The 19330-nt window shown below is 46.0% G+C and overlaps 1 protein-coding gene across 1 annotated transcript in view; it reads left to right on the plus strand.

The window, feature by feature from the left end:
• The first annotated feature begins 642 nt into the window (after positions 1–642).
• The window catches only part of TEX14 (testis expressed 14, intercellular bridge forming factor), a 108847-nt gene continuing 90159 nt past the window's right edge, over positions 643–19330 (plus strand). The window contains exons 1-2 of the mRNA XM_054457907.1: positions 643–715; positions 7912–8048. Of these exons, the coding sequence (XP_054313882.1) occupies positions 696–715; positions 7912–8048 (157 nt within the window). The 5' untranslated portion in view covers positions 643–695. The remainder of the gene's footprint in view (positions 716–7911; positions 8049–19330) is intronic.

The raw sequence follows: 19330 nt of genomic DNA on the forward strand, positions 1-19330 counted from the left end.
AAGTGTTAAATTATTAAGTGTGTATTTGTACCCTAGATGATGTGAACCATCAATCTAGTTTTGGCATCATCATCCTCATCCTGGTGTGTTCCAATTTCTTAAGTGGAATGAAAAGAGCACTGAGGGCCAGGTGCGGTAGCTTATGTCTGTAATCCCAGCACTTTGGAAGGCCGAAGTGGGCGGATCACCTGAGGTCAGGAGTTCAAGACCAGCCTGACCAACATGGTGAAACCCCATCTCTACTAAAACTACAAAAATTAGCCAGGCGTGGTGGCAGGCGCCTGTAATCCCAGCTACTCTGGAGGCTGAGGCAGGAGAATTGCTTGAACCTGGGAGGCAGAGGTTGCAGTGAGCCGAGATCACGCCATTGAAAAGCACTGAGAAATAGGTCTGGATAATTAATGGCTGTATGAATTCTCTGAAAAAATAACAAAAGTTACTTCTATTATATGAGCCTGTGCAGAAAAAAGAAAAAAAAATTTCTTATCACACAATGCGATTTCTTTTGAATCCTTGGGAGCGGTAGCTAGAGCGAACCGATCCGTAAGGGAATTCAGTCAGAACGTACAGAAGCAGGTGGTGACGTCACTATAAGAGGCGGGCATATGTAGATAGGGGCGCAGTGATTGCCGGTTCTAGTGCGTTCTTCGCGCGGAGGAATTTTCTAGCGAATACCAAAGAAGGTGTAGTCTGAGATGTGTCATACGAAGAAGAGGTAGTTTCGAAGCGATGTCTAAAAACAACTCATAATACAATTTGCCATGACTAAGTAGTGTGTTGAGGACGATGGTGAGGTAGCAGCTAACAGTAGATAGTTTGATTGCTGAAGGGGGTGGGGGAGGAGGCGCTGTGGTGTATGTGGAAAAAGAGGCTTATTTGGGTTGGGGTTTGTCCGTTTTATTCCAGATGTATTTGCTCCTGTAACTTCACCAGATATGAGGAAGGTCGGCTTTGTAATTTCGCGCTTTCCTATGATTGAACCAGTTTAAGAGATTGGTTGCGTGTGCTTATTTTCACAGTCGTTGTAGTGGCGCGTGTTTGGTTTTGGAGTTGTGGTTATGAGCTTACGTCCTTTTAGGTTACCTCTGTTTTAATTAGGTGCTTGCTAAGTATCTTATAACGTTTCTAGGAAGGGTGGAAAAATAAGTCAGACTGGCGTAGTGGTACGCGCCCGTGCTAGCTACTGGGGAGACAGGTGGAAAATCATTTGATCCCAGATGGAGACTTTAATGAGCCAATATTGTGCCACTGCAGTCCTGTCTGAGCGAGAGACCCTATCTCAATGAAGAAGTAAAAAAAAAAAAAAAAAATTCCTGGGTCTTCAGGTGGGAAGTTAAGTACCTCATCCCTTGTAGTTCTGTTTTCCTGTGCAGATAAATTTACCAGTTTGCTACCTTAGCCTTTTGTTCTGATGGGATGAATTGCTGAGGGTGGCTCAAGCCTGTAAACCCAGCACTTTGGGAGGCCGAGGCGGGTGGATCACTTGAAGTCAGGGGTTTGAGACCAGCCTGGCCAACATGATGAAACCCTGTCTCTACTAAAAATACAAAAAATTAGCCAGGCCTGGTGGCGCACATCTGTAATCCCAGCTACTTTGGAGGCTGAAGCAGGAGAATCGCTTGAACCCAGGAGGCAGAGGTTGCAGTGAGCCGAGATCACACCACTGCACTCCAGCCCGGGTGACAGAGTGAGACTGTCTCAAAAAAAAAAAAAAAAACGCCAGTGCGCAGGTGGTACACACTGGTACAGATGGTGCATGCCTGTAATGGGAGGCTGAGGCATGAGAGTAGTGTAACCACCCAAGGGGTTCACCTTGCCTGCTGGCTAGACAGAGCCAATTCATCAAGACGGGGGAATTGCAATAGAGAGTAATTCATGCAGAGCCAGCTGTGCGGGAGACCGGAGTTTTATTATTACTCAAATCAGTCTCGTGGAGCATTCGAGGAACAGAGTTTTTAAGGATAACTTGGTGAGTAAAGGGAAGGCAGTGAGCCAGGAGTGCTAATTGGTCAGGGAAGAAATCATAGGGAGTCAAAGCTGTCTTCTTGTGCTGAGTCAGTTCCTGGTTGGGTACCACAAGATCAGATGAGCCAGTTTATTGATCTGGGTGGTGCCAGCTGATCCATCAAGTGCAAGGTCTGCACCAAATATATCAAGCACTGATCTTAGGAGCAGTTTAGGAACGGTCAGAATCTTGTAGCATCCAGCTGCATGACTCCTAAACCATAATTTCTAATCTTGTGGCTAATGTTAGTCCTACAAAGGCAATCTTGTCCCCAGACAAGAAGGAGGTCTGCTTTGGGAAAAGGTTGTTACCATCTTTGTTTAAACTACAAACTAAGTTTCTCCCAAAGTTAGTTGAGCCTACACCCAGGAATGAACAAGGACAGCTTGGAAGTTAGAAGCAAGATGGAGTAAGTTAAGTTAGATCTCTTTCACTGTCTCAGTCATAATTTTGCAAAGGCTGTTTCAATTGCTTGAACCCGGGAGGCAGAGGCTGCAGTGAGCCAAAATTGCACAACTGCACTCTTAACTTGGGTGACAGAGCAAGACTCTGTCTCAAAAAAAACAAAAAAACAAAAAAGCATTTCCCGTATTGCCCAGACAAAATTATAATATACACATGACAAAGACACAAACACCAGTTATTCCCCTCAGTATCTGAGTTTTAACCTGGCAAAACAGACAAGAGGTTCCCTCTGAGTGAGGCCTGCTGAGCTTCTGCTAGTGATTCCTTCAGGATTCCACCCCCGACACACAGACAAGACAAGAACAGGCACAAGCCCTCACAAATCAGAATTCTAAAACCAGATTTGGGCCCAGCGTGGTGGCTCATGCCTGTAATTCTAGCACTTTGGGAGGCTGAGGTAGGAGGATCACTTGAGCCCAGGAGTTGGAGATCAGCCTGGGCAACATAGTGAGACCTCATCTCTATTTTTTAAAAATAATAATAAATAAATAAAAATAAAACCAGATTTGGACAGCATGGTGGCTCACACCTATAATCCCAGAATTTTGGGAGCCTGAGGCAGGAGGATTGTTTGAGGCCAGGAGTTGAAGACCAGCCTGGGCAATGTAGCAAGATCCCACCTCTAAAAACATTAAATTAAAGAAATAAAACCCAATTTTCTTTTTCTTTTTTTTTTCTTTTTTTTTTTTTGAGATGGGAGTTTTGCTCAGTCACCCCGGCTGGAGTGCAATGGCGTGATCTCGGCTCACTGCAACCTCCACCTCCCAGGTTCAAGTGATTCTTGTGCCTCAGCCTCTTGAGTAGCTGGGACTACAGGTGCTTGCCACCACGCCCGGCCAATTTTTTTCTTTTTTTTTTTTTTTGAGACAGAGTCCCTGTGTTGCCTAGGCTGGAGCCCAGTGGCGCGATCTTGGCTCGCTGCAACTTCTGCCTCCCAGGTTCAAGCGATTCTCCTGCCTCAGCCTCCTGAGTAGCTGGGATTATAGGTGCCCACCACCACGCCTGGCTAATTTTTGTAGTTTTAGTAGAGATGGGGTTTCACCATGTTGGTCAGGCTGGTCTCGAACTCCTGACCTCGTGATCCACCTGCCTCACCCTCCCAAAGTGTTGGGATTACAGGTGTGAGCCACTGTGCCCAGCCTTTTGGTTTTTGTTTTGTTTTTTTGAGACAGAGTCTTGCTCTGTTGCCCAGGCTGGAGTGCAGTGGCATGATCTCGGCTCACTGCAACCTCAACCTCCCAGGTGCAAGCAATTGTCCTGTCTCAGCCTCCTGAGTAGCTGGGACTACAGGCACCTGCCACCACACCCGGCTAATTTTTGTATTTTTAGTACAGATGGGGGTTTCACCGTATCAGTCAAGCTGGTCTTGAACTCCTGACCTCAGGTGATCCACCCGCCTTGGCCCCCAAAGTGTTGGGATTACAGGCGTAAGCCACTGTGCCCGGCTGCCCAGATAATTTTCTTATTTTTTGTAGAGACAGCATTTTGCCATGTTGCCCAGGCTGGTCTCAAACTCATGACCTCAGATGATCCACCCACCTTGGCCTCTCAAAGTGCTAGGATTACAGGTGTGAGCCATCGCGTCCAACCAAAACCAGGTTTCTGAACTGAGACCTGAAGGGCCCAGGAGTACCTCCCCAAAACAGTGCCCTTTAATAGGACCCTGAAGAGTTTACAGGGCCTCTGAGGAGGCCAACAGATCAGAAGAAGGGAAAGGGAATATGGATTATGCTTGGGAATAATCATCAGAGACGTCTTCCAGAATCAGAAACCATTTCTCTGCTGCAAGCCAGCTTATGTGCCTAAGGTCGGCAATGCCCCTGCCTACAAGGGAGGTGCCAGACATGGCCCCTGGCTTAAAGGAGGGCTCGTCTCGGGGTGCCGAAATGTCACGGTGTTCCAGGACAGAATGACTGGCTGCTTGTTCTCACAGTCCAATAATGAGATCCAGACTGGGAAAGAAGGGAGTTTATTGGCCAGGTGCGGTGGCTCACTTCTGTAATCCCAGCACTTTGGGAGGCCGAGGCAGGCGGATCACCTGAGGTCAGGAGTTTGAGACCAGCTTGGCCAACATTGTGAAACCACATCTCTACTAAAAATACAAACATTATTCGCCGGGTGCGGTGGCTTACGCCTGTAATCCCAGCACTTTGGGAGGCAGAGGCAGGTGCATCATGAGGTCAAGAGATCGAGACCATGCTGGCCAACATGGTGAGAACCCATCTTTACTAAAAATGCAAAAATTAGTTGGGCGTTGTGGGTGCCTGTAGGCCTAGCTACTTGGGAGGCCGAGGCAGGAGAATCGCTTGAACCCGGGAGGTGGAGGTTGTAGTGAGCTGAGATTGCGCCCCTGCACTCCAGCCTGGTGACAGAGCAAGACTCCTCAAAAAGAAAAAAAAGAAAAAAATAGCTGGATGTGGTGGCAGGCGCCTGTAATCCCAGCTACCCAGGAAGCTGAGGCAGGAGAATGGCTGCACTTCAGCCATTCTCACCACTGCACTTCAGCCTGGGCAACAGAGCAAGACTCTGTCTCAGAAAAAAAAAAAAAAAAAAAAAGAAAGGAGTTAATTTCTGCAACTGGTTACAGGGAGAAGGTTGGAGTAACTCAGCAGACCAACTAAAAAAGTTAAAAGTTTTGGCCAGGTGCGGTGGCTCACGCCTATAATCCCAGCACTTTGGGAGGCCAAGGTGGGCAGATCACCTGAGGTCAGAAGTTTGAGACCACCCTGGCCAACATGGTGAAACTCCAACTCTATTAAAAATACAAAAATTAGCTGGTAATGATGGTGGGCACCTGTAATCCCAACTACTCGGGAGCCTGAGGCAGGAGAATCATTTGAACCCGGGAGGCGGAGATTGCAGTGAGCTGAGATCGTGCTGCTACACTGCAGCCTGGGCAACAAAGCAAGACTCTGTCTCAAAAAAAAAAAAAAAAAAGTTACAAGTTTTTTTTTTTTCCCAAAGCTTATATACATTCAAGGTCCATGCCTATATGCGGGAGTGCACCTACAAGGTGGAGTGTTTCATTCAATCCATATCTAATCTTTAACTAGGATCTAGGGTCTGGAAAGCTTTCTCTAGAGTCTTGGAAAGTTTCTTAATCTTAAGTGGTCCTTGGTACAAGGTGTATGTGTAAAAATGCTATTATTATTTGATCAGACTTTAGGGCCTGAGAAAGGCCAGGTGGTGTCTTAATGGGTTTGTTTTCGCATTCCAGCCCTTGTAGTACTCAGGCACCAGTTTCTCCAATTCTTTTTATTTTTTATTTTTGAGATGGAGTCTCGCTCTGTCTCCCAGGCTGGAGTGCAGTGGCGCAATCTCAGCTCACTGCAAGCTCCACCTCCCAGGTTCACGCCATTCTCCCGCCTCAGTCTCCCGAGTAGCTGAGACTACAGGCGCCTGCCACCATGCCTGGCTAATTTTTTGTATTTTTAGTAGAGATGGGGTTTCACCATTCACAGGGTGGTCGCAATCTCCTGACCTTGTGATCCGCCCACCTTGGCCTCCCAAAGTGCTGGGATTACATGCATGAGCCACCATGCCGGGCCCAGTTTCTCCAATTCTTTAATGTTTAACATATGCATTCATCAAAATTATAGTAAAGGGTTAGTGGAACCAGATTGTTCTGGCTGCTGATGGAAACCTGGACTGCCACAAAGGGGGCACTGAGCCATGGTTAAATGCCCACAAGGGGCATCTTTTCATAGGATCACTGCTAAATTGTAATCCCACGTGGCAAGTCAGTATAGTGAGACACTGGGTTGCAGCAGACAAAGAGGTTTAATCATAGGGCTGCCGAACAAGGAGATGGAAAGAAACCTCAAATGTCTCCCGAACGCATCCTTTTATAAGGGACCCACTCCTGCCATAACGACCTACTTCCTTTATAATGACAATAGCATTAATCCATTCATGAGAGTGGTGCCCCCCGTGACCTAAACACATCTTAAAGGTTCTACCTCCCAACACCTCCATATTGGGGATCAAGTTTTTAACATATGAATTTTGGGGGACACATTCAAATCATAGCAGTAGGTACACCACAGACACTTGCTTGTAAGAATGATAGTCAGGTGTGGCTGCCACATTTGGAAAGTTAAAATTTCTCTGCATGGTTCTTATGCACAGTAACAGCTAACAACTACAGTGAACTTGTTTGGTGCCAGGTACTATGCTAAGCACTGTACACAAATTAGCTCCTTTGAAACTCTCAGACCAGGCGCCGTGGCTTACGCCTGTAATCCCAGCACTTTGGGAGGCTGAGGCAGGCGGATCACAAGGGCAAGAGATCAAGACCATTCTGTCCAACATGGTGAAACCTTGTCTTTACTAAAAATACAAAAAATTAGCTGGGCATGGTGGTGTGCACCTGTAGTCCCAACTACTCGGGAGTGAGGCAGGAGGATCGCTTGAACCCAGGAGGCAGAGGTTGCCGTGAGCCGAGATCGCACCACTGCACTCCAGCCTGACGACAGAGTGAGACTCCATCACATACACAAAAAAAGAAACTCTCAGCAACCCTCTGCTTATTATTATCCTCATGTTACAGATGAAGAAATTGAGGCCTATCAGTGTTAAATAATTTCCTCAAGGTCACACAGGGAGGTGACAGAGCCAAGACAGTTTCAGAGTCTGAACTGTGAACCTAAACCACTATGTTATACTATCCAGCTTTACATAATGACTGCATTTGTGTTCTAACCTTTCAAAGTCAATACTCTCCAAGTTATCTTAATGACACAATAAACGGGTATTTAGATTTTACTTCCTAGAAGTCCTCACTTTTTCAGTCCTGGGAATTAGTGACAAATATTGTATTAGTCTGTTCTTGTGCTGCTAATAAAGACAAACCCGAGACTGGGTAATTTATAAAGGAAAGAGGTTTAATTGACTCAGTTCTGCAGTGCTGGGGAGGCCTCAGGAAACTTAAAATCATGCCAGATGGGAAGCAAACACGTCCTTATTCACGTGATGGCAGGAAGGAGAAGTACTGAGCAAAAGAAAGAAAAGCCCCTTATAAAACTATCAGATCTCATGAGAATTTACTCACTGGTCACAAGAACAGCATGAGGGTAACCGCCACCATGATTAAATTACCTCCCACTAGGTCCCTCCCATGACGTTGTGGGGATTATGGGAACTACAATTCAAGGTGAGATTTGGGTGGGGACATAGAGCCAAACCATATCAAATATATTCAAATATATATATTTTTTACTTGTCTCTTCTCACCATTCCTATATTCAACAGTATATTGAAGTTCTTTAATTTCAGCGATAACACTGAGGAAAAACATTAATCTCATAGAGTTTCAATAATTATTCCCCAATCTTCATTATTAATGAAGGTGGCTGGACAGGTTTCTAAATGTGAAAGAATTAAGTTGTTTCCTTGCATTTCTGGTTCAGTTAAAATAAGCATATTGCTCTCTTTTGGAACAGGATGTCTCGGGCTGTTCCTCTTCCAGTCCCCTGTCCTGTTCAACTTGGTACCTTAAGAAATGACTCCCTGGAAGCTCAACTTCATGAGTATGTCAAACAAGGGAACTATGTGAAACTGAAGAAAATTCTTAAGAAAGGTAAGCACCATGTTGAGATGGCAGATGCACCTTGGTACACATTTCTGAATAGCGTTCAGAGGAAAAGGAATGTCATAAAGCTATGAATGAGTCCTTGGGGAAATCCAGAAATTAAATGTAGAAATTAGATGTTCTCTAGCAGTGCAGTCAAGAGAGGTGTTAAATCCTCATTTTGAGGATGTTTTGTTTTGTGTTGGGGAACCACAAGCACATCCAACTGCTACTGCTAGGCTCCTGTGGTTTCTCTGAAGTCACCCACCTTTGATTCTGCCTGATTTCTTTCCTTCAAATCTGCTCCATCCATTGAGTTCTCTGACACCTGTGGTTGACTAAGGAGGCCAGTGTTCACAGCTGTCCCCTTCCTTGCTCCTTACTTCCACTTGGTGCCTTTTTTCCGGGGTTTTCTTGTTGAAGGATACAGGCAGACATGGCTCAATGGCTGAGGCAGTCTTCAAAAGAACCAACAAACATGCCATGTGAATTTGGTCTGAGAAAACAAACCAAAGAACCAACAAACAAAAACCCATATACAAATAGAACCTTTTCTGGTGTTTGGCTCCTGTTGTTGTTTTTCTTTTTTGTTTTTTTTTTGTTTTTTTTTGAGACAGAGTCTCACTCTGTTGCCAAATGCAGTGCAGTAGCATGATCACAGCTCACTGCAGCCTCGACCTCCACGGGCTCAGGTGATTCTCCTGCCTCAGCTTCCCAAATAACTGGGACTATAGGCGTAAGCCACCATGCCTGGCTAATTTATGTGTTTTTTGTTTGTTTGTTTTTTGTAGAGATGCTTTCGCCATGTTGCCCAGGCTGGTCTAGAACTTCTGGGCTCAAGTGATCTGCCCACCTCAGCCTGTCAAAGTGCTAGCATTACAGGAATGAACCCAGACCTGCTATTTTCAACGTGAGCAGAGGTCCTGCTGGATCCCCCCTCTCTTTTCTTAGTATTGAAGGGGAGGCTTCTGAAAGTTGTCTTTGCTGATTTGTGGAATAGTCAGGGTGACCTGGTTTTTCTCCACTTGATTCAACAGCATTTCTGAAGACGTCCAGAAGGGTAACCCCAATTTTCCACCTATCCCACTGAATAGTTCCCTCATAAAGTTCTCATGGCTGGCACAGTGGATCCCACCTATCTGTAAACCCAGCACGTTGGGAGGCTGAGGCAGGAGAATTGCTTGAGGCCAGGAGTTCAAGACCAGTCTGAGACCAGCCTGGGCAACACTGTGAGACCCTGTCTCTACAAAAATAAAAAATAAAAAAATCACTAGTTGGTACTACACGCATGGTAGCGCATGCCTGTAGTCCACCACACCAGGAGGCTGAGGTGAGATCCCATCTCAACAACAAAAAAAATAAGTTCTCAAACCTTTCCATGTGCTACCCCTAGGGTCCATAGCTGAAGTAGCTCACACTGAGCTCAATCATTTATGTAAAAGGTCCTGGGTTTTTTTTTTCCCCTCAAAAATTTGCATTTTACTCCATAACATATCCACATATGTTTTAAAATAAAACGTTGTAAAACTCTGCTTCTCGGGCCAGGCGTGGTGACTCACACCTGTAATCCCAGCACTTTGGGAGGCCAAGGAGGATGGATCATCTGAGGTCAGGATTCGAGACCTGCCTGGCCAACATGGTGAAACCCCGTCTCTACTGAAAATAATTAGCCGGGTGTGGTGGCGGGCGCCTGTATTCCCAGCTACTTGGGAGGCTGAGGCAGGAGAATTGCTTGAACTCAGGAGGCAGAGGTTGCAGTGAGCCTAGATCTCACCATTGCACTCCACCCTGGGCAACAAGAGTGAGACTCTGTCTCAGAAAAACAAAAACAAAAACAAAAATAAAACTCTGGGCTGGGCACAGTGGCTCACGCCTGTAATCCCAGCACTTTAGGATGCCAACGGGGGTGGATCACCTGAGGTCAGGAGTTCGAGACCAGCCTGGCCAACATAGTGAAACCCCATCTCTATTAAAAATACAAAAATTAGCCAGGCGTGGTGGTGGGCACCTGTAGTCCCAGCTACTGGGGAGGCTGAGGCAGGAGAATCACTTGAACCTGGAAGGTGGAGGTTGCAGTGAGCTGAGATCGCGCCACAGCACTCCAGCCTGGGGGACAGAGTGAGACCACTCTGTCTAAAAAATAAATAAATAAAAAATAAATAAAACTCTGTTTCTCACAGTGAATAGTGTGGATAGACAGTCACTAGAAGTCATAGCATACCTATATTGAACATCAATTTTTTTAGTGAACATCAGAGTATTATGATATTTATTATTATCTCCTAGACATCTCCTGAATATTCTGCATCTTCAAATGCTTGATATTCAGTTAGAGTAAGTAAGGGATGGGGTTAACAGGTGTATCTGGATATGGAACAGGACTTCATCTGTGTCTGGGAATTCCATCTGAAGCCTCAGAGTGCAGAATAAGGGGCGATAAGTTCTCCCACAGTCTAATAGAGGGCTTGTTAGGAAATGATTTAAATGATCCTTAGAGTCTTTAAAAGGCATTCACAGGGCCAGGTGTGATGACTCACGCCTGTAATCCCAGCACTTTGGGAGGCTGAGGTGGGTGGATCACCTGAGGTCGGGAGTTTGAGACCAGCCTGGCCAACATTGTGAAACCCAGTCTCTACTAAAAACATAAAAATTAGCTGGGTGTGGTGGTGGGTGCCTGTAATCCCAGCTACTCGGGAGGCTGAGGCAGGAGAATCACTTGAACCTGGGAGGTGGAGGTTGCAGTGAGCTGAGATTGTGCCATTGCACTCCAGCCTGGGCAACAAGAGCAAAACAACATCTCAAAGAAAAAAAATAAAAAGGCTGGACGTGGTGGCTCACGCCTGTAATCCCTTTGGGAGGCCGAGGCGAGCGGATCACGAGGTCAGGAGATTGAGACCACAGTGAAACCCCATCTCTACTAAAAAAACAAAAAATTAGATGGGCGTGGTGGCGGGCGCCTGTAGTCCCAGCTACTTGGGAGGCTGAGGCAGGAGAATGGTGTGAACCCGGGAGATCTCACCACTGCACTCCAGCCTGGGCGACAGAGCAAGACTCTGTCTCAAAAAAAAAAAAAAAAAAACAAGAAAAAGAAAAAAAGAAATTCACAGGATTAGAAGGCTGTGGCTTTCCCCGTCCTTGCCAGTCTCAAGAGGCCCTTTAGGCAAACCTCAGAGAGAATTGTAGTGCTTGCAGGCAGGAGAGATGAGACCTGAGTCCCAGCCTGCTATACAGTTGAAATATGTCAGCCTACCCCAAGCTGCCACCAAAGTGACACACCAAGAAGCTGCAGTGTTCCCTGGAATTGAGGAGGCAAGAAGACTGCTATCTGTCTCCTACTTGGAGCAGTCCTTGATGGGTGGGTGAGCATAGGAGGCTAGCAGTAATTAGTCACACTTGCACAAGTAGACTCCACAGTGGGTAGCTGAGCCATCTAAGGGGATTCTACCTGTGAAGGAAGAAAGGATCCCAACAGAGAGGCTGCAGGTAGGGCTCTAGAGGGAGGGAGCTGAGTGGTGGGCAAGAAATCAGCAGACGAGAGCACTGGCCTGTGTGGGGTTCTGCACAGTGTGGTGGAGGTACTTGAAGGACCCACTAGCACCTTCCACAAAAGGACAGGCTTTAGGATAAAGCCAGAAGCTACACGGGGCATCAGCTGAGTATGAAGGCCATTGCCTCTTTTTGTCTCATTGGTTCTCCCCCTTGCCTCAGCTCTGGAGTTGCCACAAACAGCGTTGAGATCAGAGGAAGAGTGGAGAAGCAAGGAGGAGAATTAACAGAGCATTGCTGCATCCTGCAGTGCGGAGGAGGGAAAAAATTGGAATTGGCCTGGGTATGGTGGCTCACGCGTATAATCCCAGGACTTTGGGAGGCCTAGGCGGGTGGATCACTTGAGCTCAGGAGTTTGAGAACAACCTGGCCAACATGGTGAGACCCCGTCTCTACTAAAAATACAAAAATTAGCTGGACTTGGTGGCACATGTCTGTAGTCCCAGCTACTTGGGAGGCTGAGGCAGGAGAATCGCTTGAACTTCGGAGGTGGAAGCTCCAGTGAGCCAAGGTTGCACCACTGCACTCTAGCCTGGGCGACAGAGGAAGACTGTCAAAAAAAAAAAACAAAAAGTGAGAGAGAGAGAGAGAGAGAGAGAGAAATTGGAATTTGTTGAAAGATTGAGATTTTGATTTTAGTGGAACAACAATTTTTTTTTTTTTTTGCGTGACTCAAGCACACTCTTGGTTGGCTCTTCCTTCCCCTCCTTGATAGGCATCTCAGGCAGAATCCATTTTTTTTTTCTTTGAGACGGATTCTCGCTCAATCGTCCAGGCTGGAGTGCAGTGACGCGATCTCAGCTCACTGCAAGCTCCGCCTCCCAGGTTCACGCCGTTCTCCTGCCTCAGCCTCCCGAGTAGCTGGGACTACAGATGCCCGCCACTACACCCAGCTAATTTTTTTGTATTTTTAGTAGAGACGGGGTTTCACCGTGTTAGCCAGGATGGTCTCGATCTCCTGACCTCATTATCTGCCCGCCTCGGCCTCCCAAAGTGCTGGGATTACATGGATTACAGGTGTGAGCCATCGCGCCGGGCTGCAGAATCCATTTTTTCTGTCAGCCTGTTCCAGGCTGGGCATGGTGGCTCAAGTCTGTAATCCCAGCACTTTGGGAGGCAGAGGTGGGCGGATTACCTGAGGTCAGGAGTTCCAGACCATCCTGGCCAACATGGTGAAACCCTGTCTCTACTAAAAACATAAAATAGGGGTGGTGGCGTATACCTGTAATCCCAGCTACTCGGGAGGCTGAGGCAGGAGAATCGCTTGAATTCCGGAGGTGGAGGATGCAGTGAGCCGAGATGGTGCCATCGCACTCCAGCCTGGGAAACAAGAGTGACACTCTGTCTGAAAGTTGTCTCCTGATTGTATCCTACTCAGTTTAGCTCATGCAGAAAACCGATTGTTACAGATTATGACTGTGCCCTTTGGGACCATAATCTAACAGAAGAAACAGACATAAGTTGGGAGCTGAAGTGTACTGACAAGGGCAGGAAGTGAAGTGAGCACAAAAGATTCATCTGAGGCTCCTTGTCTATGGGATAATCAAGAGAAACTTCTCAGAAGAAGTGTTGCTTAGGCCAGGACCTCAAGGAAGAAGAGGAGTTGACCAAGCTGGGTGCCATGGCACATACCTGTAGTCCTAGCTACTTGCAGACTGAGGTGGGAGAATCACTTGACCCCAGGAGTCCAACCTGGGCAACATAGTGAGATTCCATCTCTGAAAAAAATGAAAAGAAAAAGAAAAGGAGTTGATCAGGCAGGAGTTGTGCTCTGAGGATGGAGAGGAGCTAGAAAAGAAAAGGGTCTGGTTGACGTGAGTTGAGGGGAAAACTAATGGGGTGGAGAGAGAGATGTGAGATAAAACTGGCAAGGGAGGCCTGGGCTGGACCAGTCAGAGCCTTGTGGGCTATTGGAAGGATTTTGGTTCGATTTAAGAACTCCCATTTTATATTGTTTTGTGTTTTACCCTCTGTTTTTTGTTTCTTCTCTTTCCTGCCTTCTTTTGTGTTAATGAAATAGGTTTTAGAATTCCATTTTAACTTATAATAGCGATTGGCTTTTAAGCTATACCTCTTTACATTGTTTTTTCAGTGGTTGCTCTAGTTATTTCAATACAGTTCACACTACTTATCTGTGGGTTCCACATTTGTGGATTCAACCAACCAAGCATCAAAAATATTAGGAAAAAGGAAACAATTAAACAATAACAGTACAATAAAAAATACAAACAAAAATGAAGACTAACAACTATTAACATAGTATTTATGTTGTATTAGATATTATAAATAATCTAGAGATTATTTAAAATATACAGGAAGATTAGATAGGTAGGTAGGTAGATAGATACATAGATTATATGCAAATACTGTGTTATTTTATATAAGGTACTTGAGCATCTTTGGATTTTACTGGTATGGGAGGGTCCTGAAACCAGTTCCCCATGGGTACCGAGGGATGACTGTCTATATCTTTAACTTTTAACAGTTTACTTACAGTTAATAATGTACCACTTCACATAAAAGATGCAACCTCATAGTTTCATTTCTCCCCTTCTCTTATCCTTTATATTATAGAAGCCATAGGCCGGGCGGTGTGGCTCATGCCTGTAATCCCAGCACTTTGGGAGGCCGAGGCGGGCAGATCACGAGATCAGGAGATCAAGACCATCCCGGCTAACGTGGTGAAACCCCGTCTCTACTAAAAATACAAAAAATTAGCCAGGCGCGGTGGCGGGTGCCTGTAGTCCCAGATACTGGGGAGGCTGAGGCAGGAGAATGGCGTGAACCCGCGGGGTGGAGCTTGCAGTGAGCCGGGGTTGCGCCACTGCACTCCAGCCTGGGCAACAGAGCGAGACTTCGTCTCAAAAAAAAAAAAAAATTATAGAAGCCGTAATATATCTATGAGTTATGAATCCTACAATATGATTTTATAATTTTGTTATAAAGACTAATATAGGCTGGATACGGTGGCTCACGCCTGTAATCCCAGCAGTTTGGGAGGCCAAGGCGGGTGGATCACTTGAGGTCAGGAGTTGGAGACCATCTTGGCCAACATGGTGAAATCTTGTCTCTACTAAAAATACAAAAAAATTAGCTGGATATGGTGGTGCGGGCCTGTAGTCCCAGCTACTCTGGAGGCTGAGGCAAGAGAATCACTTGAACCTGGGAGGCGAAGGTTGCAGTGAGCTGAGATCACGCCACTGCACTCCAGCCTGGGTGACAGAGCGAGACTCCATCTCAAAACAAACAAACAAAAAAGTTAAAAAAGCAAAGAATACAACTCAAGAACAGCCAAGGCTAGGCGCAGTGGCTCACACCTGTAATCCTACTTTGGGAGGCCGAGGCGAGTGGATCACCTGAGGTCGGGAGTTCAAGACCAGCCTGGCCAACATGGTGAAACCCCGTCTCTACTAAAAATTCAAACATTAGCCAGGCGTGGTGGCGGGCGCCTATAATCCCATAATCCCAGCTACTTGGGAGGCTGAGGCAGGAGAATCGTTTGAACGCGAGGGGGTGGAGGTTGCAGTGAGCCGAGATCTTGCCACTCTAGCCTGGGCAGAAGAGCAAAACTCAGTCAGAAAAAAAAAAAGGCCAGGCGCAGTGGCTCACATCTATAATCCCAGCACTTTGAGAGGCCGAGGTGGGTGGATCACTTGAGGTTAGGAGTTCAAGACCAGCTTGACAGCTTGACCAACATGGTGAAACCCCATCTCTACAAAAATACAAAAACTAGCTAGGTGTGGTGGCATGCGCCTGTAATCCCAGCTACTTGGGAGGCCGAGGTGGAAGAAGTGCTTGAACCTGGAAGGCTGATTTTGCAGTGAGCCGACATCGTGCCATTGCACTCCAGCCTGGGTGACAGAGCGAGACTCCATCTCAAAAAAACAAAAATAGCCAAAAGTAAGAGATACCCAGGGTTTTATGTAGGTGTGGGGGGAGGGGCTTCCATTCCCTCTGGTGATATTCCACCCTCCCAGTTCTTCAGTGTGTTCACCATCCCAGGAGCTCTCCAAACCCTATTTATGGATTTTTATGGAGGTCTCATTATGTAGGCATGATTGATTAAATCATTGGTCATTGGTGATTAAACTCAATCTCCAGCCCCTCTCCTCTCCCTAGAGGTTAATGGTAGGGTAAGGTATTAAAGGTCCCAAACCTCTATCATAGCTTGGTCTTTTTGGTGACCTACCTCCATCATGTAACACAGGTATGAATAGATTTGCATTTTCAAATGGCTGCTCTGGCTGCGGGAGGCTATGAGGTGTGTGGGGGGAGGGAGAAAACAATAAGATGACTTAGGCTTCATTTTTTTTTTTTTTTTTTTTTTGATACAGAGTCTTGCTCTGTTGCCCAGGCTGGTGGAGTGAAGTGGCGCAATCTCGGCTCACTGCAACCTCCACCTCCTGGGTTCAAGCGATTCTCCTGCCTCAGCCTCCCTATTAGCTGGGATTACAGCATACAACACCACACCTGGTTAATTTTTGTGTTTTTTTAGTAGAGATGGGGTTTCACCAGTTTGGCCAGGCTGGTCTCAAACTCCTGACCTCAGGTGATCCGCCTGCCTCGGCCTCCCAAAGTGCTGGGATTACAGTTGTAGGCCACTGTGCCCGGCCCTAGGTTACTTTTTTTTTTCATTTTTGAGACAGGGTCTCACTATGTTGCCCCAGACTGGACTTGAACTCCTGGGCTTAAGTGGTCCTCTCGCATAGATGGGAGGACAGACTCACATGCCACTGCAGCTATAGGCTAGGTTTTTGTTTCGAGCAACATGGTTGAAAGTGATATTATTCCCTAAAAGAGAAATACGTTTGGGAGGAAGCTGATCTAAGTCAGCTTGGGTAGGCTGTATTTGAGATATCTGTGATTCACCTAAATGCAATGTCAAGTAGAAGCTGGATATCTGAGCCAGAAGCTCAGAGGAGTGATCTGGACTGCACAGACATATTTTGAAACCAAGGATAGGCAAGAAAAGGCCAGGAACCCTGCTGACAGGTACCTCACTGTCTTACATACAGGCCAGCTTTATTGGGGGAGGAGTAGAATAAGAAGGAAGGGAAAACCAGGTTGTTCCCAACAGGTCAGTAGCAGGGCTTGAGGGAAGGAACAATCAATTCATCATTCATTGAGTTAGTCAGCATTTACTGGGCATCTGCTGTGCCAGGCAATGTGCTGGAGATACAGAGATAAATAAGACATGTTTCTGCTTTTAAAGAGCTCACAGTTTAGTAAGGGGAAGTAAATGTATTTGGAACAGAGTGAGCTATGTAGAGGTCCATACAAGGATGATTAGGGACACAAAACTCATAGTGGTCAGTGTTATTTGCGGAGGTCAAAGAAGGCTTCAAGAAGAGGTGACATGAACTAAGTGAGAATGTACTGGAGTGATGGTCACACCCATGTGAAGTTGGAGAAACTGCTCAGAGGAGGCCAAGGGATGGATGGTGAGAGGTTTCCAGAAAGATTGGAGGAATAGAGAATGGAAGACAGATACAGAAGGGCCCAGACCAGAGACAGGACCCTTGGATGAAAGTGACCGGAAAGTACTTTATAAATTCAAAATATACTAGGTGGGAGGCTGAGGCAGGAGAATCACTTGAACCCGGGAGGCAGAAGTTGCAGTGAGCCCAGATAGTGCCATTACATTCCAGCCTGGGCAACAAGAGCAAAACTCCATTAAAAAAAAAAAAAAAAAAAAAAATATATATATATATATATATATATATATATGGAACTGCTCTGAACCCAAAAGATATGTCCCAGACCTGGCTAGATTGCCCCAATGCTGTCCCTTTTTCTGAAAAAAATTAAGTACGGAGCATTTGGCTGTCTCAGAGCTGTCTGTGAGGAGATTCTATTAGGAGAGGCAGTTGAATAAGAAAACTGACTGCTAAGCATCTTTACAACCTGATGGTCATATTTGTGATGCTGCTATAATGCCATTAAAAGTGTGGTTGATTAGAACACTGTGCCATGTGAATGTCCGTGTGACCCTGTGCTTCCTGGCAGGAAATTTACAGCAGGATGTTAAGTGACTAAAACAATTGTACATCATCATATCTGAGATGTGTTAATTGAGGTGAAATTGGGGCTAACTTTTCCTAGAAGTAAATGGGTAGACTTCCTCAGGGATTTAGAAGCCAGGAAGATGAGTCATTCAGACTGAACTTTGAGAGATGATGTATTTAATGCTTCATTAGAGAAATGAATTGATTGGAGACTAGACTTCTGAAGAAGACCTCTTCGGCTTACCAGAAAGAACAGGGACTTGATTTAGTGCCAGACAGGCTTAGGTTCCAACTGTGGTTCCTTCAGCAGTGTGACAGATGCTATACCCAGCATCTATGAAAGGAGAAATAATCAACTATTCTCCTTCAGTTGTTTAAAGGATTAAATGAGATAATGGATTAAAACATCTATCACTTGGCTGGGTGCAGTGGCTCACGCCTGTAATCCCAGCACTTTGGGAGGCCGAGGCAGGCAGATCACAAGGTCAGGAGTTAGAGACCAGGCTGGCCAAGATGGAGAAACCCTGTCTCTACTAAAAATACAAAAATTAGCTGGATGTGGTGGTGCATACCTATAATCCCAGCTGTTCAGGAGGCCGAGGCAGGAGAATCACTTGAACCTGGGAGTGGGAGGTTGCAGTAAGCAGAAATCAAGCTGCTGCACTCCAGCCTGGAGAGAATGAGACTCCATCTCTAATAATAATAATAATAATAATAAATAAATAAATAAAAGAGAAAGAAAGAAAAGAATGGCTACTCCATAGGCACAGCAGCCTGGCTGGCTACTTTTTTTTTTGTTTTGTTTTGAGATAAGAGTTTCACTCTTGTTGCCCAGGCTGGAGTGCAATGGCCAATCTCGGCTCACCGCAACCTCCTCCTCCCAGGTTCAAGCGATTCTCCTGCCTCAGCCTCCCGAGTAGCTGGGATTACAGGCATGTGCCACCACGCCCGGCTAATTTTGTATTTTTAGTAGAGATGGGGTTTCTCCATATTGGTCAGGCTGGTCTTGAACTCCCAACCTCAGGTGATCCTCCAGCCTCGGCCTCCCAAAGTGCTAGGATTATAGGTGTGGGCCACTGCTCCCAGCCACCTGATTGGCTACTTTTTAATCATTCAAGTCTTGGCTTAAATAACCTTTGAGTGGTTAGGGAAACCCTCTCCTTCCCTAACCTCTCAAATCTAAAGTAACCACTGATGGGCAGGGTATGGTGGCTCACGCCTGTAATCCCAGCACTTTGGGAGGCTGAGGCTGGTGGATCAGTTGAGCTGAGAAGGTCAAGACAAGCCTGAGTAACGCGATGAAACCTTGTCTCTACAAAAAATAAAAAAATTATCCGGACTTGGTGGCTTGCACCTGTAGCCCCAGCTACTCGAGAGGCTGAGGTGGGAGGATGGCTTGAGCCCAGGAGGCAAAGGTTGTATTGAGCTGAGATTGCACCACTGTACTGCAGCCCGGGTGTCAGAGCAAGACCGTCTCAATAAATAAGTAAATAAATAGCCACCAAGTCTCTCTGTTTCAACACTGTTATAATTCTCTACATGCCTCATTATTTATCATTCTCTTGTGCATTTGTTTCTCTGTCACTCACACACACACACACACGAAGGTAAGCTCTGCGTGTGAGTAGGAGCCTTTATTTACTTCATTCTGTTGCTATATGCTCAATTCCTAGAAATAGTGCTTAGCACGTAGAAAAACTGGATAGTGGTTAAGATAATAAGCTCTGGCACCTGACCTAC

Source organism: Pongo pygmaeus, chromosome 19 (genome assembly GCF_028885625.2).
Source record: "Pongo pygmaeus isolate AG05252 chromosome 19, NHGRI_mPonPyg2-v2.0_pri, whole genome shotgun sequence".
Lineage (NCBI taxonomy): Eukaryota > Metazoa > Chordata > Mammalia > Primates > Hominidae > Pongo > Pongo pygmaeus.